Source organism: Aythya fuligula, chromosome 2 (genome assembly GCF_009819795.1).
Source record: "Aythya fuligula isolate bAytFul2 chromosome 2, bAytFul2.pri, whole genome shotgun sequence".
NCBI classification, from domain to species: Eukaryota; Metazoa; Chordata; class Aves; order Anseriformes; family Anatidae; genus Aythya; species Aythya fuligula.
Genome location: NC_045560.1, coordinates 135,570,264 through 135,591,940, shown reverse-complemented (window position 1 = coordinate 135,591,940; position 21,677 = coordinate 135,570,264). Strand labels below are relative to the sequence as shown.

Sequence of the window (21,677 nt, the reverse complement as noted above, 5' to 3'; positions counted from 1 at the left end):
GATGTCAGCTTTTATTTCTCCTTAGCGTTATATTTGTTCAGTGCTCTGACTCATATTTTGCCTAAAGACAAAACAAAATAGAGAAAGGTACTTCTCTTACCTCTTTCCACAAGCTGAATCCAATTATTGTGGGAACTGCCATACTCAGAATGAGAGCCTAGAAAACAGATGTTAGAAGAAATGGATTATGGACTGTTCTCTGTTCTCCTTCCTAGACTATGTGATGATTCTGTTCATACCCTGGCATGCTACATTTCTGTCTGAAACCTTAGTGACTACAGGTGAATTTTTGCAGTCTTCTCCTGGGGAAAAAACTGCAAACGAGAGTTTGTCTAATTTAGCACCGAAGAACTTTTTTGACCCACGTTAACTTTACCACCAAAATACTAAAGATGGTTAATTACTGATCATATAACAACAATACAAAACAATGATGCGATGTGCACATGAACTAGGGAACAGAAGTAAAAACCTCTCAGATACAAGCACAATGAGAAAATTTGAGAAATGAAAAAAATATGAAAAGTATTTCACACTCTGATCTTACTAAGGCTTTCATTCAGATTAACAATAGTGAGACACAAAAAAACAGAAAATCATTTTTCATCACACCATCACTCTAACTCATATCATACATCCTTTGCAAAAGGAGAAGATTGCTCACGTGGTACAGAAAATATTTGGTAAGGAGTGCACACAAGGCATTCCTCTTGATAATAAGCTGTTAACACAGCTACTCTATGAAAAAAGCAAGACTATATAGCTGGAAGCATGTAAGTATAAAGTATAAGGGAACATATTTTACATATATTCTTACTCCTTGACTGGAAGGACACCGTCGATGTTTATGACTCAACAGTAAATGGCACTTTCACAAGTGCCATACATGAATCTTTGTTTAAATATTAAATATTTATTCCTACAGCATCTTGAAATTAAATGTAAAATAACACACTGTCTTCATTTCATTAATAAAACAAGTGCAGAAATCTGACAAAAGCTGCCCAAAGCAATTCTCAGCAAAGTAGGAATAACGCTAGGATTGGAAGTGTGGGAATTGTTTGCATTACAGCACAAGCTTATCTTCCATTGCAGCATTTCTCTGGAATGGCCACACAAGAACAAATCCTACACTAAGTAACTCCAGCTACCATTTCGTATGAAGCTGTTTTACTCCCCAGCAATTAAATAAACCTAAGCACCACATTTTAGTCTCATTTCCTAGTGAAACAAGACTTATGTCAATGCTTACCTGCAGGCCTGTACTTTCTCTCCTGCACTCTTCCTAGCATTTGACCTTCTTGGCCGATCTCAACTAAATACAAGAGGTCTTGAGGTCTCAAAGATTTTTAAAAGAAATTAAACAGATGTGTGAAAGAGAGAGATGAACACAGCTCTGCTCCTCCTGAGAAAAAGGCTCTAGTTTGAACACAAGTTTATCACCAGGTACCAGAGAACACGTGAAAACATGCTACTAGAAATAAAAGGCACAGGAAAAAGCAGGTATGTGAGATCCACTGCTCACAGAACAACATGTTATTAGAGTGGGGAATTCTTTAGGCTTTAAGTCATTGCTGTTTTAAAAGTGATATGCCTGCTAGTTGCAATTCCCAAGACATTGGTGACAGAACTCACCAGCAGTATTGGGTGCACAGCTTTCAGACGAAGCCACTTGAAGAGCGTCATCCAAAGTTCGGGAGAGCACACACCGAACGCAGCAAGCATGCAAACATACGGAGTCCAGAGATATTTCATTCTGAAAAATAGTGCGAGAGCTTAGTTGGGACTCCGTACACACCACTGTACAGATTCAGGCTACTTATAAAAGCATTCAGATAGTTTTTTGCTTGCACATCCAGAGCGTTTGACACGCAATCTGAGATCAAACTTGATGGCACTGGAAGGTAAACCAAGGAAATCTCTAGCAGAAGAGCAGGCACCTGATTATCTGCTGCAAGATGTAGGAGCAAGATCCCAGGTCAAAGATGATAAAATCCTTCACAGAGTTCAGGGGAGGATGAAAGAAAAACATACAGACTAGCAAAGTCACTTGGCTGTTGCAGTTTTCCAGCCAAACAAGGATAAAAAGTAGCTATTCATCAAAGGTGTACAGACACTGTACTATAAGGGAGTTCCTGAAGAAAGGAAAGGAAAATGTTTAATAAACAATTTACTATTAGCTGGCATTGTTTGCCTCTTGAGGATAGACAAAGCAAGACAACTACTTGGCAATACAACAGTCTGCTCACTTTAATCATTTGTGAATATTCAGATATTAGGATGATGAGTGTGATACAAACACAAGTTTGCCACCTTCAAGTTCATTTAGATGAGAGCCAAGACTGGCACAATAAGGTTTTCAAACCACTAAGTCCTCTAGCTTTAAGGACTAATACTCACGACACCTTTGAAAATTGTTTTGTTACTGCTTTAACATGTCAAGCAAAGGTATATGTCAGGCTAGCCTAGATAAAAGGTGATGGGTAAGAAATCTTCAGCATCTCAGTGATCAAGAACAAATATTATTCATCCAAACACTACACAAGATCTCACTAGAATACAATATTTAAAGAATTACAGAGCAGTTCTATACCTCGATACTACATGGGAAGTGATTCACATTTGCTCTGATTAATTTCTTAGAGTTTGGCTGCGTTAAAGCTTGGAAACCACATTAAAGAGACCAAGCACAATTCATCACACTCCTCTACCCAAGTTAGAGTCAAAATCCTCTTTGCTATCTCCCCTACTGACTAGGATCATTGTATGCCAAAAATATTTCTGAAAAGACTTTTGAATTGCAGACACATTTCAAAGGGGGTTAAAATAGAGCATCACGGCCAGTTAGGAATTCTCTGTTGCTTTCAAAAGAGATACATCAAAACGAGACTTACCCTTCCAAACACATCGCTAGAGAACCAAGTAAAATTGTGTGAATTACATGATAAACTATTTCTGGCCTCTCTCCAATTCGACCATCCTCAAGTTTAACTGTCTCTTTCAGTGGTTCACCACTGCAGTTGGAGAAAACGAGACATCACTTAATTCAGACATTATCTCAGGCAAAGGTGCCAATAAATATATTTTTATGACCATTAAGTCAGCAGCACACTGAGATCACTCCGTGCCATATCATACACCACCGTTGCACTGCTTATTTGGTTTGTATTCTTTGCCAATGATCTCTCAATACCTGCTGTCCCTTGTCTCTGGAGCAATGGCTGCGAATTAGATCAACAGGATCTCTGCCTGTGACCACCAATCCTATTTTAAGGTACTTCAGCAACAAGAGACAGTAACTCAAGAGCATGCATACTCAGCAAACATGTAGGCAAAGCATGCTGCACACATATTCTAAATTTCTTCACTTCATTAACCTGGTGAAGATCATGGAATCTGTATGACTACATACAACATGTTGTCACAAAGTAAGATTACGAAAACAGCTTTCAGTGACAGTGCTGTAAAATATTACAAATGTATAATTATAAATAAAAGACAACCAAAATCTTACAACAGATGTTTTTCTACAGACAAGATAGTGAGGCACATGCAAGACGTTTTCTTCTACCATTAAGTGATTTCTGATACAAAGTTGGAAATAAAACCTCATGACAAAGTGCAAAAAAAAATATTTGAGATTAGTAACTGCTTCAAAATTAAAAAGTAATCTTTACCTATTGAAACTCTTACTCCTTAAAAAAAAAATCTACTCATTTTTGCTGCAGACAAGTGAGGAACCTGCCCTAACACCTAAGCAGTTAGACCATTTATCTTCTACCTGGCAGATGTAATCTCCTAGCCAGTTTCCAAGAAAAGTTATGCTAGGATCTATGATCTACGGCCTTGCCATTCTGAGCCTGCACACAGACAGCTCCACTACCCTCCTCTCAAGGGAACTGCGAATCACTGTGAAACTAAAAATAATCGAGTCCGTTTTACTTCAGCTCCGTTCTGAGCAGCAAAGACTGCTGAACCTTATCACAGTAAACAAGATGGGGAAAAAACAAAAACAAAAACAAACCCCAGGAAAGTGTTAGAAATCTGAAATCCTCTCAACTCCACCCATTTCATTCTTTGCAGTATGTAAACTTGGAAAAAAATGAAAAACAAAAACCAGAGATACAAGTCCTCTAGCAACAATCCAGGGACTCTGAAAGGGGAAAAAGTATTTCTTTCTCACAGTGCTACGAGACAAACATCTCGTAAGACCGTAAGCCAGATCTCTGCAGGAATCACACCTTTGGAAAACAAACAAACAAAAACACAAGACAAACAAGTAAACCCAGATATGTTTCCCTGTCCTGACTGAAGGGATGCTCAAGAAGCTCCTCGCTACAGGACTTTCCATGGAAGCCCTTCCTGCTGCCCACGTCCTCGCATGCTCAATGGTCTAACTCTGTCTTGAGGCCTCAATCAGTTACAGGATTGACCATTCACTTATAAAACCACGAAACTCTTATTTTTCACTTCTAAATTTCCAATATAAATAAGTTACTTACCAGATTCTCCTAAAAATGACCTGAGTTACAGAAAAAAGGCAGATAATTAATACTAAAATATAGAAAGGCAACAGTGATGACTGCGTTAGCCGCAAAAAAAAGTCTTGGGATGGTGCCTGAAGAGATTCTTGACAAAGGAGCCAATTCATTGTAAAATTCCTAGTAAGGCAAAAACATCCCATTAAAAAACAATAATAACACCACATAGATTAGGCAAAAAAAAAAAAAGCACACAACCAACCACATTTCCATCTATTAATGTCATAGGAAACTATTTGAAATTCATCTTTGAGAAGTGGTATGTTATAATTTGAAACTGTTTTACAAGTCCTCCTTACAGCAACTATCAAAAGCTTATCTTCCAGAAAAAGCCCGTGATCTTAAGAGGGCAGACTACAACTCTTCCCGGTCACGAAAACCCAGCCTCCTGGATAACTCTGTTATGAGGACCACAAAGCACTTTGTTGTCACAGTGGGTTAAGATTTTAGAGATATTGATGCAAGAAGGTAAGCTTGTCCTCGTTCCAGAGGGAAAGTGGTCATCTGAGAGCCCACGGAAGCCCGAGGCACTGCCAAGAATGGAATCCTTAATGCTGAAATTCTAATTCTGTAGCTGAACCCGCTTGATCATTCTTCTTGCTCAATTAATGAGCAGAAACATTATATACTCTGCCAAGAAGCACTGTAAGTGTGTATTCTCGACTGGACTTGGTGTGGCACGTGATTCAGTGAGTGCATTCTTGTCTTCTGTTTTCTTTTGCTTTCCTCCTGCTTTTCTTTCACTCCCAAGTGAAGACCAGAGAACTGACCCACTTCTAGTTAGACAGAACCAGTTTTAGGATTAAGAACTGAGCATGTCCAAATAAGCCTTAAAAGACTGATCTTGAAGTTCTTGTGCTGCAAACCATAATTCCAATGATTTTCACATGATTTTCCAGGAGTAGCTGCACCCAGTTTGTCTCAATCACCAACTTCAATGCATGGTTGCACAGCCCAGAAAGTAGCATGTAGGAAGTCCCAGGAAAACAAAACAAAACACATCCATAATACCTGGTAGCTGAATAAACCAAAATGCTGACCAGAAGCAGTCTTGTCTTTCTTGCAGAACATTTACAAACGTGCACGTATGTTTTATAACAGTGCATCTTAGTCAAACTCAGAATATCTTGCCTTCCAAAAATTCCCCAACAGTTTCAGTTTTGTGGTGTCATTTTCCAAATCTTCTCCTGAAAGGCCGTGAAGTAGCTTTGTAAGAGACAGATGGAGTTCACAGGAGAGAGAACGAACTCCTGCACAGAACTGCAAATGCTGGCTTGGGTCCAGAAGGTATCTCTGGTTCTTACCAATACTCCGTTTGAAGATTTCCAGGATATCTTTAGCCATGTTGTTGTCTTGCAGACCAACACTCAACTCTTTTTTACGTATGCAAACAGTTTCTCTTATGATTCACAAGGATTTCCTCTGACTTTTAAATTGTCCCTTGTCTTAATTTTTTCTAAAACAAATAGGTTTTGCTTTTTTTGGTGGTGATGTTATACTTACAAGACTAAAAAAACACGTTCTGAGGTACTATCAATAGTCCATGACACCTTTCACAGACTGTTTTCCAGCCAGGACCACTACATTTACCCTGCAATCCTTGATTTCAAGTCTTATTAGAAACACTAGACAGGGTACAAAACGTTTTTGCTGTTCAACATCAAAGAAAGCAAAAATCTAATATGATGCTTTCACTCCAAGGGATGAAATATTGAGGTGCTGCAGAAATCTCCAAATCCTAAGTAACTTTTGTATATGCATCCTTTAAACATTTTTTTTTTTTAACCAAGTGACAAATATAAAGTTTTTCTAACTCCTTTACAAAATTCGCACAAGCCACTGGAATTTTCTACTTAGAGCAGTTTCAGCAATTCGGATATTCTAGAAGGTGTAAAAAAAGAAAAAAAAAAAACGTAAAACTTACTTAGTTGTGTTTAAGCCAAGTTTCACTTCAAGGAATTTCAGCAAATGCTCATTTTCTTTATGAGGAACAAACATCTGAAAATTAATTTAGCAGAGAAAAATCTTATTAAATGCAGGAAGCAGCTTTCACACAACCACTTCACTCAGATTACAAAATGGCAGGGAATAATCAGTGATTCAGGATTTAGTTAAAACCCACACATTGGATTAAGCGTGCCAATTAAGGTACCAATATAATATTGTAAATATTCACTTAAATAAATCTCTCTTTAGGATTTCCTAGCAAATATCACACCCTGCATTTCATTCGTGTACCCCAATGGGAGGGCTAGTGAAAAGTTGTCAACAGGTTGGCAGAAGGCTACCTAGCAGGGTGAAAAGGATCATGAAAAATGGACGTGGACTTACCACCAAGCAAGCCAAAGAACATTGTGTTTAGCTCCACTAAACAATAGGACTGCAGCCTAGCAAAAGTTATGAGCATTTGTAATCTTCACATAAATTGTTTGAGCAGTCAAAAGTTCTATGTACCGTCTACGTAATTTAGGTTATGTTTTTTCAGGGCTAGGCTTTATTTTCCTGGAGATACAGCAAGGCTAGCTAATCTGAATGACACAAGAAAACAATCAGATTTGAGCATTCTCTCAGATTTTTTTAGTGTTTACTAGGATCTTAATTTCTAAGATGACACTTAATTAATACAACCAGGATGAATTTGAAACATAAAGGAAAAGTGCAAATTATATAAAAGGTTAGGGCTAGTAAGAGGGAGTTACTAACCAAGACCTAAGACCAGATTAAAATCCCACTGAAATTAACCATCTAAGCCTACCAGCTCTTTTCCACGCACGAGAATACTGCTTTAATATCTAACCCGATTGGTAGAAACCATCCAAGTTATAACAAAAAACACATTTATGAAATAACTAGTGTGCGATTTAAAGAGTATTTCCATCCTATGCTTTAATCTCAACCCAAAAGACCAAATCCCCCAACAAAAAACAGCTGCTTGGGTTGTTAAAGGTTTGTAAATAAATATATAGATAAAAAAAAATTACTCAATCTTTAGTATTTCTATTCATGATAAATTAAGTTACGAACTCTCAGACCAATAAGCCACACTTCAATAGACTTTTCCAAGGTAACTGTAGCTTTTCATTTAGATTATACCAATTAAAATCACTTTTTACAGATGAATCTTACCTTTAATAAGAAATTTAGTGTCAGTGTTATTGTGAGTACCAAATAAATGTACATGATTTTCAGCAATCTTGACAAAAATGTACCTTTCTTCATATTCATCTGCAAAAATATGTTAAGAACGTCGTATCACTTGGAGTTCCACTGAAGTAATAAAAACTTCATTCAGGGTTGGAGGAGAGTCTGGTTACCTGAAGGCATTTAGAGAGCATTAGAGCTGCTACAAGACTTAGTAGCGGCGACACGAGTAAGGCTGAATTTTCAAACTGCAATAGGTACCCCAAGAGGAGAGAGAACAGGTAGATTTTGTATACTTCGTGCACCTGTTGGAGAAACAAAAGAAATTACAGTGGATATGCATTTTGCAGTAGGTAGTTCACTTCATTTCCCTGTTAATTAGGGGATTTAATGGATAAATCTCCATCTTCGAGGTTAGGAATCTAGCAGGGCACCATTTGGCTTTGAAAAGTATTTCACATTGAAATGACCCTGGTCAGCTTCAGTAACTAGTGTATGACTGGGAGATCTGTAAAAATGCCCCAAGTAGTAATATTTCCTTCTGCTAAAGAGCATATAAAGCAACTGAAAGAAGAGGTGAGCCATTATTCCTGCACGCAGTTTGAAACTGACTTCACATCTAAGAAAACTCGAAGTATGAAGGAGGAACCACAGGACAAGGCTAAGGAAAGATGTCTCATTGTTACAACATTTCTAAGAACCACCTTGCGGAATAATTTCAAATACTTTCTCATATTGAAAAACCAGTTACCCGGTGGCCGATTGCATTATTTGTTGACTAAATCAATATAAGGTGGGCCACCTGGGGTGAAAATGAGCCCCTTAACTGCACAGAGCCACGAGAGCATTTTTTTGGTCACCCCCCCCTCACCCTACTGTGTATAGGGAAAGGAAGAGAAGAGGCAGCTGAGCTAAAAAGGCTGCATGACTGTATCTCATCGCTTTCATCTCTCTGAGGATGTGTTCAGGCCTTGGGGCTTTCTTTAGGTTCTGTCCTTTTGTTAGGGAAGCTGTCTGAAACACGGCAGGCCAAAAGAGAGCAAGTTTTAAGCCATTCCATTCTTCCAAAGGACAGGACGTGCACTTTAGCTGGACCCAGGCTGCCAGACACTCGAGTCATCGCTCGATCTATGCCCTTTGGAGCTCCTGAGCAGTGAGTATGACAAGGAACCTCTGAGGTTGTATTTAAGTCCCCAACTACCAGGAGGTCGATGAGTTTTAGTACCTTTTCTGTCTGTGCCAGAGCAAAGCTGTCTAGCAGAAAAAGAGACACGGCCTGGACAAACAGGAGATAATGACTGTACTCCCACATCATCATGAAGGTGTATGTTGAAGCGCTCACCAAAAGGTAACAAAATTTCTAGAAAAAAAAACAAAAAAACAAGAACAGCAAAGCATTGATTTGATACCTACGCATCTCTGTCACTAAAAAACTGAGAGGTCATTAAAGCAGGAATTAGAGAAATTGACTATTTTAGGAGATAATTCAAATACTGCATTCAGGCATATTAAATAACTTCTCAGGTGGAAACAAGTCATTACTGGAACATTCAAAAACGTTTAAAGCCAATTAAAAGAAACACCTTTGACAGAGAGATGGAGAGGAAGTTACCACCATCTTCTCTGAGCAACAGGAAAAGCTATGAAATAGGGTCCGTATCGAGAAAGATTTGGCATCTGCTTATCTTAAAAAAGCCAGCACACGGCTGATTCATTCCCACACTGTTCTCTCTGAACCCTCACGGGGGCATAACAGGGCAGGGCACGATTCGCCCAGCAAAAACCACGCGTGCCAAGGAGAAATCCAAGTGGTGGCTTTGAGAAGGACAAACAAAACATCTACTGTTTCCTCCCTGGGAGGGCAATAGTGACCAAGAGGGAACTAGTCCAGAGCACACAGTTCCACCACCAACTCTTTATGAAGAAATTAACTGAGTTTTACCTCTGCAGAACAATTCAGGTTTTTTTTTAAATAGCCTGTGAGAGCTGCTACTTGACATGCAAAATATGGCAAAGCCCAATTTTCCCTTGACGGTATGGAGTAATCAATTCTTGTTGTATCTGTCCTAGAATAAAGTACAGACAAACAAAATTATTAAAGATTTATGGAACAAAAATATCAAGGAAAGCCTAAATGTCACTTCCAGTTACCAGCGTGGCCTTGCAAGCAAGCTATTCTGGTATTAGGTTTCAAGCAACACAGACACAATTTTGCTGCTGATGCAGGTCACAAATTTAATATCAGCGTGGAAGGTCCAGTCTGGACTCACTTATTCAGCACAACTCCATATGAGGTGGCATTTACAAGCCCAAAGGCTGGGGACCACCGCTGGAACAGCAGCTTTTCACGTTACCATGAGCATCAGCTGAGAGAGAAGAGCCTTTTCTGTTCTCCTACGTTTTAAAAAGCAGCTTAGGCAATCGAGCACAACGTACTCCGAATCCAAAGCAGTGCAGCAGCAGATACTTGGCCTACGGGGAAAATTCTCCCCAGCAAAACGAGGGATTAAAGACGGCTGGGAAGCACGGGACAGAACAGCAGCGGGATCTTCTCGTGGAATGACTCGATGGTGCCTGCACAATTGGAACTGGAGGAGAAAGTTGTTAAAAGTGCTAAAGCGACTTAGAAGCACAAGTCGCGCTTTCAAACGTGATCAAAGCCATCGGTTTCAGAGGCACAAAGCCTTCTTGGTGCCTCCTGTGCTTTTAAAAAGGAGCCTAGAGCTCCTTTGTCATTTAGGTACTTGAAAGCGTCACCTTTCATTTTTACCTCTGAAGCGCCTCACAGAGGAGTATTTGGAGCTTTTTTTTTTTTTTTTTTTTTAACTACCGGACCTTTCAATTTGTTAACTGTGTTTAATCTTCCTTGCTGCTGAAAAAAAAAAATACAGATTTATTCACCATTTTTCCTACTTTCCACTGCTCACTTCAGCTTGATGAGCAGCATTTTCAGCTATTAATCACGGATTTGGTCGTGATGACTTCACACTCCTCAAAGATGCTTCCCAACAGCTCAACTTTAAAAGCACGTCTCTAACACTTTGCTCTTCCATCGCTTTCTTGCCTTTTTTTTCTTTTTTAAAAGAGGATTTCAACATTTTCAGGGCAAATAAGTACTCTCAAGTTCACAGAAATCCCCAGAGCTATTTGGTGACAAACGAGGAATCAGAAGACAAGTTCTCATTGCCTAAATGAGGTTCCCTATTATTGTGGTGTTTCACAAAGGGAAGGGGCATTTTCATGCAAGTGAAACGTTACAAAATGAAAAAAATCCTGAGGTCAGAATCATCTAAGAAGATTCCACGTTGCACAAAAAATTCCACAAAGAGCAGATTAAAAAAATAATAATAATCAAAGACCCTTTACAGAAAAAATGCACTCGGTCATTTCCTTCTGAGCAACAGAACAATGGTCACAATGTTCGGAGCTGGCCACAGACAATACTTCTCTTTTCAGCAACTTCAGAAATTTGTTTTTATTCTTCATCAGAACAAAACCAAACTCCTTCTGACGACTGGTTTTGCAAAATGGACTCGTGTGAAAACACCCATGCATTCACACGCTGCCATAAGCTCAGGCCAACTGACAGCGTGGCTGGTTTGGACGACAAAAGACAATTTCCATTACCCAAGGCATCGTCAGAGTCAGTGCATCTCCGGGAAACCCTCTGCATTCAGCACAGCTCTCACAAGGAGAACACAAAGTTTAAGGGAAAGCATTTTTAACCCACTCTCGTATTTTTAAACGCCTTAGTGGCAAACTAGATTGTATAAAGATGTTTTTCTTACCTGTTAATAATGAACCATGCTACAGTCAGCATTCCTGCCAGCCAAGTCCCACTCATAACCCAACTGGTTACAAACAATGCAGTCACATAAATTCCCTGCAGTCCAAAAACTATACCAATGTAGAAATACACTGGCTCAATAACTTCCTGAAATTACAAATAAAAACGAAGAGACATAGCGGCAACTGAGCTGAAGCTGGAAAGTATTGCTACTTACTATATGCACATTGCTAACAGCGTGCTAGGTGCTTTACAAACAGGTGAGAGGCGGCCCCGATTCTAGGAGAGTATCAAGCATGCTTTTTTTTGGGTTCAGGGAGAAGGAAGCAGTGTCTGCTAACAGCACACTCAGGACTCAGCTTGCTAGTGCCATGATTTTGGTATTCGCTACAGCATGAACTCTGCACGGGTCGGATTTAAAGAATCCATACTGCAGTGAGATGTAAGGTTCACTGGGCTACTGAAAGGAAGTAGGTAAGAGAGGAACTCGGAAAGGTAAAGATGTGGTAAAAAAATGGTTCCAAACACAGAGGAGAACATATAGAAAATAAAAAGGTTAAATGAGAGAGCATAAGGGAGGAGACGAGTATGCAGCGTAAGCAGAACAAAGCCCAAGTGGAGCAGAAAGAGACAAAAGGTTCATCTACAAAAACCCACTGCCCTGTTACCTATACTGAATGGACAGAGACAGGCAGCACTGCTCAGTACTCTGAAGGAGCTAACTTTTAATGGATGGCACAGATCCTCCCAGCATTTCTAAGGGGTTTGCAGAAGTAAAGAAACAACAGGCAGAAAGGTTTAGTGCATGGAACTCCCCCACCCCCCATCCTATTCCAAAGACTGAGGGGAATTGAGGAGAACCTGGACCTGGTGCTAGGCTTAGCTTAACTCACTCCAGAAAAATTGCACGGATTTACTGTACACAGCGTAGCAAGTCACGCACACATACACTGAAAGCACGGGAAGCAGGAGAAACGCACATACTTCACTACCAGATGCTTGATACAACACGCTGGCAATCAATTCTGGGTACAAAGTCATTTGCTGGACTGCATTTATCGTCTTCAGCGATATTGTCTTATTGTTGTGTGTCAGCTCATAAACACCTACAGGCAAGAGAAAATAGATTATTCTTGGAAACACTTAACATTGCTCTTCTTAAAAGGGATGAAAAGTATACACAAAGGCAGGGGGAAACAGATTTGGACGCTGAAGCTATTAACTGATTGAACATTTCTGATTTTAAAAGGAAGGAGAAATGACTGTGCTAGGTGCTGTTCCACGCTATTGGTATTGCAACAAAATTATTAATGTCTTTTGAACTACTTTTTAAGTGGAAGGGTCCAAAACTAATCAGCTAATGTGTGATCTTTTCAGGTACAACACATGGATGCGGTCCTAGAACAAGCTCCCAACAGATCACCTTCACAGGAGCTTCTTAAGAAGTGAGACAAAGATCCACCAGGGATGAGCAGGACGTATTAAACTTGTCTCCACAGAGACATCAGGCTCGATGGCCTCATCAACCTTCCTAGCCCTGCCTTTCCGAGACTTCTAAGAACCATTCACCTAACACAGCACGCCTTTGTACGGGACTGAGATGAAGCTGAAGCTGGCACACTTGTAGGCCACATCACTCAGGGATATTATGATTTAAAAAATAACTTGTCATTATTTAGGACAATGGAGGGAAGGAGAAAAATAATCCATATTAAAAAAAAAAAAAAGAAAGAACAATAAACCAAACAACAGTGCAGCAAGCAAAGATTACTGTTTCCAGCTCTGAATATGTCTTGGTGTGTGGTCTGCATCTGGTTCTCTGCAGGCCAAACCAGGTCTTACAGAGCTCCAAGCTGGGCTCAGCAGGGCCACGAAAGCCTTTGAAAACTCCAAAATGCCTCGTGGACACATGAGTCTACCTGTTTGCAGAGCCAGCCCATCCATCCCCAGCTCGGGTAATCTTCCCGGAGATAATAAGGAATCGACTGTTCCACAGCCACATTGCACGCTGCTGACATCTGCTGCACTTCAGCTGGGAAACCGCTACCAATAAAACCATCCCCATAAAGCTTCACTGGCTTAGGATGGGGTTTCATAAGAGGACTGAGCTAATTCAACAGCTGGCTGCTGCAAGACAGGGCTGGTCACTCCTCCCTCCCTCCCTCCCAGCAGTCTCACCTTTCCCCCTGTGCTCTTCTGAACTGACTGAAACAGCACAGCACTGTTCAAGCTTCTTTTCGCTGCTTTCATTTCCCACTGGTTCAAGAACCTGACCCGGTTATGGATGGTGGGGACCTCCAGAGCCAGCGCAGGGTAAAAAGGAGCCCAAAGGGAGGAGAAACCACTGCCAACCAGCTCGTTCTCCTCCCTCGTGGCTTCCGTCCCCCTTGCTCAGCCCTCATCAACAAGTACTCGTCACAGCTGACAGGTTTACAAACTGCTGGCAGGGACAGGACCGAGCAGATCATCTCTGGACAGAAACTGTTCTAGCTTCTGACGGGATGAAACAGTAATTTCCATCAGCTAATTGTGTTTTAAGTCCTCTTAAAACCCAAGTCTGCCATTCCAAATTAAAGAACAATACACTTCAAAGGCTAAAAATCAATGATGTAGCATGGGCAAACCCGGTAACATATGTGGCAGTACCAGCATAACATTAATCCTGCTCTGGAAAGTTAGGTCAGCGTGCAGTTTTAATAAATCTGACCAATTTACCTACACAGGAGTACAAAAATCAGCCTGCAGGACTTTTAACTGTCTCCAAAAAGAGAACTGAACTTCTCAAGGTTAATAAAATAAACGTTTTTGTACCTCTTTCAAAGGAAGGAGCCTTTAGCAGTTCTTTATAGAATGAGTAATAAATGGCGCTGTCACCCTGAAATGTAATTTCTCGTTCAAGTTCCTAGAAGAAAAAAGAAGTAAATATATATTCACCTCCTGCAATCTCTTCCCATGGAAGACCATATATTTTCGGACAGACTGGTTTTGCAATACAGCACATGCTTATGACTCCCCCGTACATCTTTAAAGTACTCCGCAAAACATTAATCTTCCCAGCACCTCTGTCAGGTACACAACACTCCCCACAACTTTGGAATCAGAGCAACTCAAATCCACGCAGTAAGTTAGCACAAGATCCACAGGATCATTTCATATTCTCAGACATGAATCTCATTCGACTTTCCATACTTCACTCAACAATACAGTTCTTCAAAAAAAACCATATATGCCTGATGTTTAGTTTACACAACCCTGTTACTCTTCCTTTTTTCATCTAAATTTTAGAAAAGTTATTTCAACTGTAAAGGATGGCACGGAAAAATGCAGAAAAACATGACAAGACAAGACTGCTCTCCGAAGCAGAAACACTTTATTTTTGTAAGGAACTACTTCAAAGACAGAGGCCTGAGCAGAAAGGCATGGGATTCTGAAAGCAAGCAGCTCCAACCTGGCATGGAGCGGCTTGAATTTCAAGGAAACAATCTGGCTTTTGTTTCAGGAACTTAACTTTTTCTTTACCTGCCTGCTGGAAAACCAGAATTTCCGTTCGTGGTACGTTGAGAGGTACACAGCGTACATCATGCCGCTGGTGACCGCCGCGAGACAGCCAAAGAAAAGTTTCGCAAACCGTTGAATTAACAAATCTGAAAAAGGGAGAGTGGAAAAGCTGAAGTGGTCCAGAGGACTTAAAACACAAACAGTATGCCCTCGGCGTGACTTGTTGCTCAACAGCAGGTCAGCGTCCTGGCATCAGAATTATCCCACCACCATCACCACAGATCCTTCAAACACCGTGCTGCTGTTCCTTTCCTGCAGTTTGCATCTCATTTCTCACCACTGCTTCACAGACCTTTTGCATTCAATGCCCACACACTCCACGGCAAATTCCTCTCTGTTCTAACAAGCTTCAGTTTCAAAGGGATTTCAAGAAGGAAAAATGAATTGCAAGTAACGAGAAAAAGTTCTTAACTTTGTCCAAAACACCATAAAACCCTTACATGCATCAACAGAAAAAAAGTGACTTTCTGACTATTGTTTCAATACCATTAACGTGCCTTTCAGCTTCTCGACTGGAAGATAACTCCAGGTGCAATTAAAATATTTATCTGCACTCAAATAGCCAACAGTAAGATTCCTAACACCTCCCCCCTCCAACTGAAACGACCCAGGACTAGCATTTTCCTCTGCAATACATAAAATGGCATTACTAAAGGATCCTAATGTGCATGCATGCTTTTTCCTGAAACACTCAAAAACCCACTGCAAAATAAGTCTGTTATAAATTACTGTGCTAGAAATATCTTCCCATAAAACGTAAAAGAATATGAAAAAAGAAATCAGAAGTTGGCTAAAAATTCTGTAGCTTACATTTTGGCGATCTTCCCAGCTTCGAGTTTTCTTTGTTTCTCTCCTCTGGAGCCATTTTGTCAGATTCTGTGCAGTTTTGTTTCCTCCTCTGTCGCAGGTCTGCTGCCCCTGAAGACATTTTTCTCAAGTTATTGCAACAGAATCCCTAAAATCACACTCTGAGAAATCCACACAGCAGCAGGTAACAGCCAGTTATTGCCAGGGGTTCAGCCACACAGCAAATACATTTGACAAAAAGACTCAGCTGAACTATTTTATATGCATAACTAAAATAATATTCTAGCTACAGAGGTCAATCCCTTGTTATTCCTTAGAAAAATCAGTAATTTTCTCTTGAGGCCACACTCTGGGATTACCCTGACTCAAACTGGAAGTTAACCGTTTTAATCCCTTGTGAACGTTTTATAGAAATGAAGGAAGGAGGAAGTTTAGATGGGTTGGTGTTGACACTGGGAGAAACTGGAGTCAATTCAATTCTGCCCTCATTCTGATTTTACATGGCCATAGTAGAGTTGCACACCAGGAACATGACTATAACATAAAAATTGGGCTAGCCTAAATTGAGCTGTCTGATCTTCATGTTACATTAACTTGATAAAAGCTTTCATCATAACACTTTTCCTGCTTCCAAGTCCATTGGCATTAAGCTGATTTATGAATTCTTAGTGTAACATATACTTAAAAGGCCCCCTCTGGTAGGCCACATAGCTCGTTTCACATCACCACTGAGGACCTCGGCTTCTGTTTTCTGTACACAATGGCAGTGTGAAGCCCTGGCCCATTTATTTTGTGGTCTGAGAAGTAACGAGGCTAATTCTCTGAGTGCAATATCTACTATATTCAAGATGACATCCCACAATACTTAATGCAATTTCAGAAGCGTGAGGAAAAGGGTTATCTGTAATTCATACTCCAGACCTCTTAGCTATCTAATTTGAGCTACAGTGGCTACAAAACTTCAACCAGTGATTTCTTCTGGACTTAAAAGAGAGCTTCCACGCAGCCATTCAACTTTAAACTCCAAGTGTCAGTCTTGCCATCCCACAATAAAGCTGCTAATTACTCTTCACATCTAAATCGATCTACTTTTAAACCCCAACTATTAGATTTAGAAGTTAGACACAGGACAGAAGTATAAATAAGCTGTTAAAGTGGTGTCTGCCCGTAATGCTGAACCTGCCTTTGTGTTTTAATGGGATTTTCAAAGCAATTATAAAGCATTCTAAGCAGACCAAGATCTCAATTGTATCATTTTTCATGGTACGATGAATAGAAAATGTCCAGCTTCTTAACCATAACAAGAATTAGAACAATATTCAACGAAACAATGCTTAAGGCACTCAATATGGCATTTACCATTAGGTCAATCCAAAAGGAAAAGTTCACTGGTAACTCTTCGTGTCCTTAAACCAATCAGCAATGCAAACACCGAGTGCACTGCAACTGGGAGTCATTTGTATCAGACAAGATAAAACGGGAGAAAATATTTACATCACCAGAATGTGCAGGGTGCTTGGAAAGACAACTGCCTGCCCTGGTCATCCGAGTTATGACCAAAGAAGTAGCAGTGGAAAATGCATTTCTTTCCTTTGTTTTAGCATATCAGTGAGCCAAACTAGAAGCGTAAGATGCTTGTGAAGTCTCGAGTCAGCAATACAAAACTCCTAAACAAAGAACAATTTAAAAGCCTAATTCTGAAACCACGACAGCTCAGTCCGCAAGTGATCTTCGCCCCAATTTGAAAACTGCTCAACAGATTTCCCCCTCAGAAGAAACAATAATAAAGGAAGATCCAAGGATGCTATTTCTGCTTAATTTGCAGCTGCCTCAAACAAGAAAAATGCTGTTTGCACTTCCACGCATCCTTTTAAATGGGGTGAAATGAAAGTCAACCAAGGTGACGACTAAAAATAATCCAGCATTTTGAACTGATGGCACAGCCTCCAGCGTCTCTCTCTCCAGCAAGCAATTTTTCATCCACGATCGCTCCCTACTTCCCTGCAAGTTCCCCTAAGTTTTTTTAACTCGTTTAGCGATCGGGTGCCACTTCGTTTCGTGTTTCTGTTGCAGCCACTGCTCCTGTGTGACAGTCTTTTGGTCCATTTTTTGGCAGTGAGTGACCGCTATCTGCGATTTTTGCCCTCGGATTGAAGGATGGATAACGCAGGACCGGGAAACTTTCAGAGAGGGACCCCAAGAAGGGTCGAGGCTGCGCAGCGGCTCCTGTTCACACCTCACAGAAGCGTGTTGGGATATTTCCCTCACTCTGCAGACAAAGATGACCAAGAGAAGCACCACAGAGACCTACGAGCTAGGGAAGGGCACCAGGAGGGTGCATGGACACCAGTGAAGGGTTTTATTTTCCAGCCCTGCCACCAAAGGACATGGCCCTGATGCCGTGCCAGGCCAGCAGCAGGTCGCCCACCACACACCGCCCTCAGGGCTCTGAACTCACTCCACAGAGCTCACACAGGGACATCCCAACCTGTGCATCCCAGGAGCCCACACCCAGCCCCAAAACCCTCCAGAAGGCTGGGACACAGCACGGCTCCCTTCCTCCCCTTACTCCTCACCCTGCCCACTTAAGCCAAACGCCACTCCCCACCCCACAAAAGGGGCACCCCACAGAAAACCCCCCTGGGGACGCACACAGGGCGGCGGGGCAGCCCTCAGGGGCGAGGGATGGCGCTGACACCCGGCCCCTCACCTTCCTCCATCGCCCGCCTGCCGCCGCCCGCCGGGGCGCCGCGCTGCTCCCTCAGGGGCGCCGCCGCCGCCGCCTCCTCCCCGCCCGCCTCTCGTCGGCCCCGCGGCCGGCAGCGCTCTCGCATACCCCGGCGAGGGGAAGCGCCCCGGCCCCGGGAAGCTCCCCGCTCCCGGCTTTCCTCCCTCCGCCTCCGCTGTGGGGAAAAGGGAGGCGGAACCGTGGCGGCGAAGGGAAAGGAGGCGGCCGGCGCGCAGCCGCGGCGGACCGCGACATGGCGGCGCCCGGCCCCGGCTGCTGAGGAAAGGGGCGCCCCCCGCGGCTGAGGCGGCGGCGGGCAGGGGGCTGGGGTGCGAGCAGAGCCCTGGTGTTGGAGCACAACCTCTTCCTTTGATGCTTTTAGGGTGGTGCAGTCCTAAAATCGCGTCCTGGGGGCGTTTGGGGTGGGTGGTGCAGCGCCTCAACCACCTCCTGGGGGCACACCTCAGGGAGACCCCCCCCAAAGGGTTTACCCCCAGGTGGTCATTGTGGGTTCCTGTTATAGGGAGTATGTGGTGCCCTCTGTGCAAAAAGGGTGCTGAGAAGCTCCAGGGTTTATAGGGTGTTAGGCTAGAGTTGTTGCTTTTAGTCTGAGATCTTAGTCTTCGCAGAAAGAGTCTGGCAGAAGGTGGAGGGCTGGGGTACAACCTGACGCTTAGCTGGGTCATCTTACATTTTCCTCTGTCTGGCCAAGAATTGGGTCAGACCATCAATGTTAAAGGTTGGGGATCTCTCTCTAATGATCATGGTATGCTTGTGGAGATGCACAGAGCTCCACCACCCCCATGCAGTTATCATTCCCTGCGTGGTGGAGTCACCGTCCCTGGGGGTGTTCAAGGAAAGGTTGCACGTAGTGCTTAGGGACATGGCTTAGTGGGTGCCATTGGTGCTAGGGAATGGTTGGACCAGATGAACTTGAAGGTCTTTTCCAACCTGTATGATTCTATGTGAGCTCTGGACTAAATACTGCCACCCTGTGAGGGAGTCGAGCTCTGAACTATCAGATTAGGGTCATCACCTCTGGGAGCAGGACAACACCAACTCAATATTGGAAGATTGCTGAAGACGCCCTGCCACTTGCTACCTAACAGTTCAGAAACAAACAGAATGACATAACCGAGAGGTGCCTGCACATCATCGCCTGTGTGCGTGCAGAGTTTGCCCAGGCACAGTCAGCCAAGGGCTCACTTCGGGGCCGGGAGGCTGTGACCCAGGAGCTCTCATCAGCCGGCTCTGTCCTCTCCAGAGTGCATCCCCAAGCAGAGCAGCTGGGCTTGTTTCAACCTCTTAGAGGCAAACTTGGGCAAGCTGTCAGAGAGGTTTGTGGCAATCGCCCCTTGGGGGCCGCATGTCTTCCTGCAGTCAGCCCGCTGTCTGATCAGCCGCTGGAAAACTGATTTGGTTCCTCGTCTAGCAGCTGAAAGGAAAAAAAAATAAACCAATTTGCGTATCCTATTGGAGCGTAAAATGAGATTTATAAGTTTCCTGGGTTTTTTAATAAAATTTAAAATACTTCTGCAATTGTTGATTTATTGGATAGTTAAAAGAGTTGCTTATGTTTTTAATGATCCATAAATTATCCATTGCATTTTTAATGTAGTTGGGTTTGATCTGTTTTATTTTTTTTTTCCATAACTTGATTCTATTATAAGTCACTGGAATGAACACAAATAATCTTTGCAATCAAAACAGCAATAATAGTTTTAAATATTTGTAATCAGACCATTAATACACGGACAGGAGTAAAACAAATGGCTGTACAGTTATGCTGTAAATTTTGGTCTTCTTAAGCCTTCTTTGTATTCACTGTTTCATGCTGTGCCTTCTTACATTTCTTGTGCAACGGGAGTTTTCTACAAATACGGGTAATCCTGCACTTTAAACTCATAAATGCATGTAAAGTTATTTACATACAGACAGTTATTAACTGTACAGATAAAATGGAAATGAAAAAAAAAATCCAACCTGCTCTCTTGTATTTAATTTTTTTCCCAAGGTATTCTCTGGATAAATTACAAAATTGAAGGTGAGAGAAACAAAAATTTTTCATGCAAGTTTCTTTCTCTCGGAATGAATAGGCTGAAATAATGTTTAGAGTAATGTTGAAAATGTTACTAATGCTGCTCTTCAATCTTCCCAAACACTTCCTATAACTAATTTTCTATGCAAGTTATTTCATTTGGCAGCTCACTTTGTGTCCTAAACATCGTGCTGCAATGCATTAAAATGAATAAATATAGGGATGTTGGGTTCTTTTTCCAGGCTTTCTCAGTACAAACATGAATCATGTATCTGCATTATGGCATTAGTTCTCTATTTACATATTATTTCTAAGCCCTACAGACATAACTTTTCTTTTTGTTTACAAGTCCACGTTATTGATGCTTTCTAGTTTAACAATATTTTTCTCTCTGTTTTAGAGATGTCATGAGGCAAACAATACACAGATGTACCTTAGTATAAAGCATTAATATTGGGTGTATTTGTTATTATTCAGAAATGGAGAACGTGTACTTGTTTATACTGTAAACATACCAAGATATATTTTTTGTATGTTAAATAAATAAAAATCCCCCATGCCTAAAAAATGTTGTAAAATTTGATTTCAGTAATCTGGTAACTACTACAGATATTTCACCCTTTCTCCTCATTTTGGACTTCTGTGTGGTTAATTTTCTGGCTTCTAATTTATAAATCTGCATTATGAGCATCCCCAGTTTTTGCTCAATTTGGTTATTTCTTACTCTTTCCTCCCCAGAGCTGTATTTGTTCTATTAGGATGTCAAAAGCATGACCTACGTGCATGTTTGTGGGTCCAAGGTTTTTTCACTGTGTTCTCCCATCTGATAGGAGAGGAACGACAACACGGAGTCCCTTACTTAAAACCAGAACTATCAAGTCAGAAAATTAAACTGCACAAAAAGAAACAAACAATTTTAAGCTCTTTCAGTTGCAGGGTGTGCTGTTGCCATGTTTCTGTGTTCTCAGTGCCCAATATTTTACCTAGGATTTGGGCAAGAAATTCTCAGGGTGGGCAATTCCTAATGAAACCATTAGGTGCGTCTTCCACGATGTGTTGTTCATGAGCAGTTACAAA

At 41.6% G+C, this 21,677-nt stretch overlaps 1 protein-coding gene across 1 annotated transcript in view; it reads right to left on the bottom strand.

Annotated features, from left to right (window-relative positions):
• The window catches only part of DPY19L4 (dpy-19 like 4), a 31,873-nt gene extending 13,297 nt beyond the window's left edge, over positions 1–18,576 (bottom strand). Inside the window, exons 1-15 of the mRNA XM_032181283.1 lie at positions 18,545–18,576; positions 15,838–15,945; positions 14,989–15,113; positions 14,281–14,371; positions 12,454–12,575; positions 11,471–11,616; positions 9,625–9,748; positions 8,908–9,042; positions 7,856–7,987; positions 7,668–7,766; positions 6,466–6,539; positions 4,503–4,661; positions 2,895–3,014; positions 1,636–1,756; positions 101–157 (exon numbers count right to left, since the gene is read on the bottom strand). Coding sequence (XP_032037174.1) covers positions 101–157; positions 1,636–1,756; positions 2,895–3,014; positions 4,503–4,661; positions 6,466–6,539; positions 7,668–7,766; positions 7,856–7,987; positions 8,908–9,042; positions 9,625–9,748; positions 11,471–11,616; positions 12,454–12,575; positions 14,281–14,371; positions 14,989–15,113; positions 15,838–15,945; positions 18,545–18,554 — 1,623 coding nt within the window. The 5' untranslated portion in view covers positions 18,555–18,576. The remainder of the gene's footprint in view (positions 1–100; positions 158–1,635; positions 1,757–2,894; positions 3,015–4,502; positions 4,662–6,465; positions 6,540–7,667; positions 7,767–7,855; positions 7,988–8,907; positions 9,043–9,624; positions 9,749–11,470; positions 11,617–12,453; positions 12,576–14,280; positions 14,372–14,988; positions 15,114–15,837; positions 15,946–18,544) is intronic.
• Positions 18,577–21,677: the final 3,101 nt, after the last annotated feature.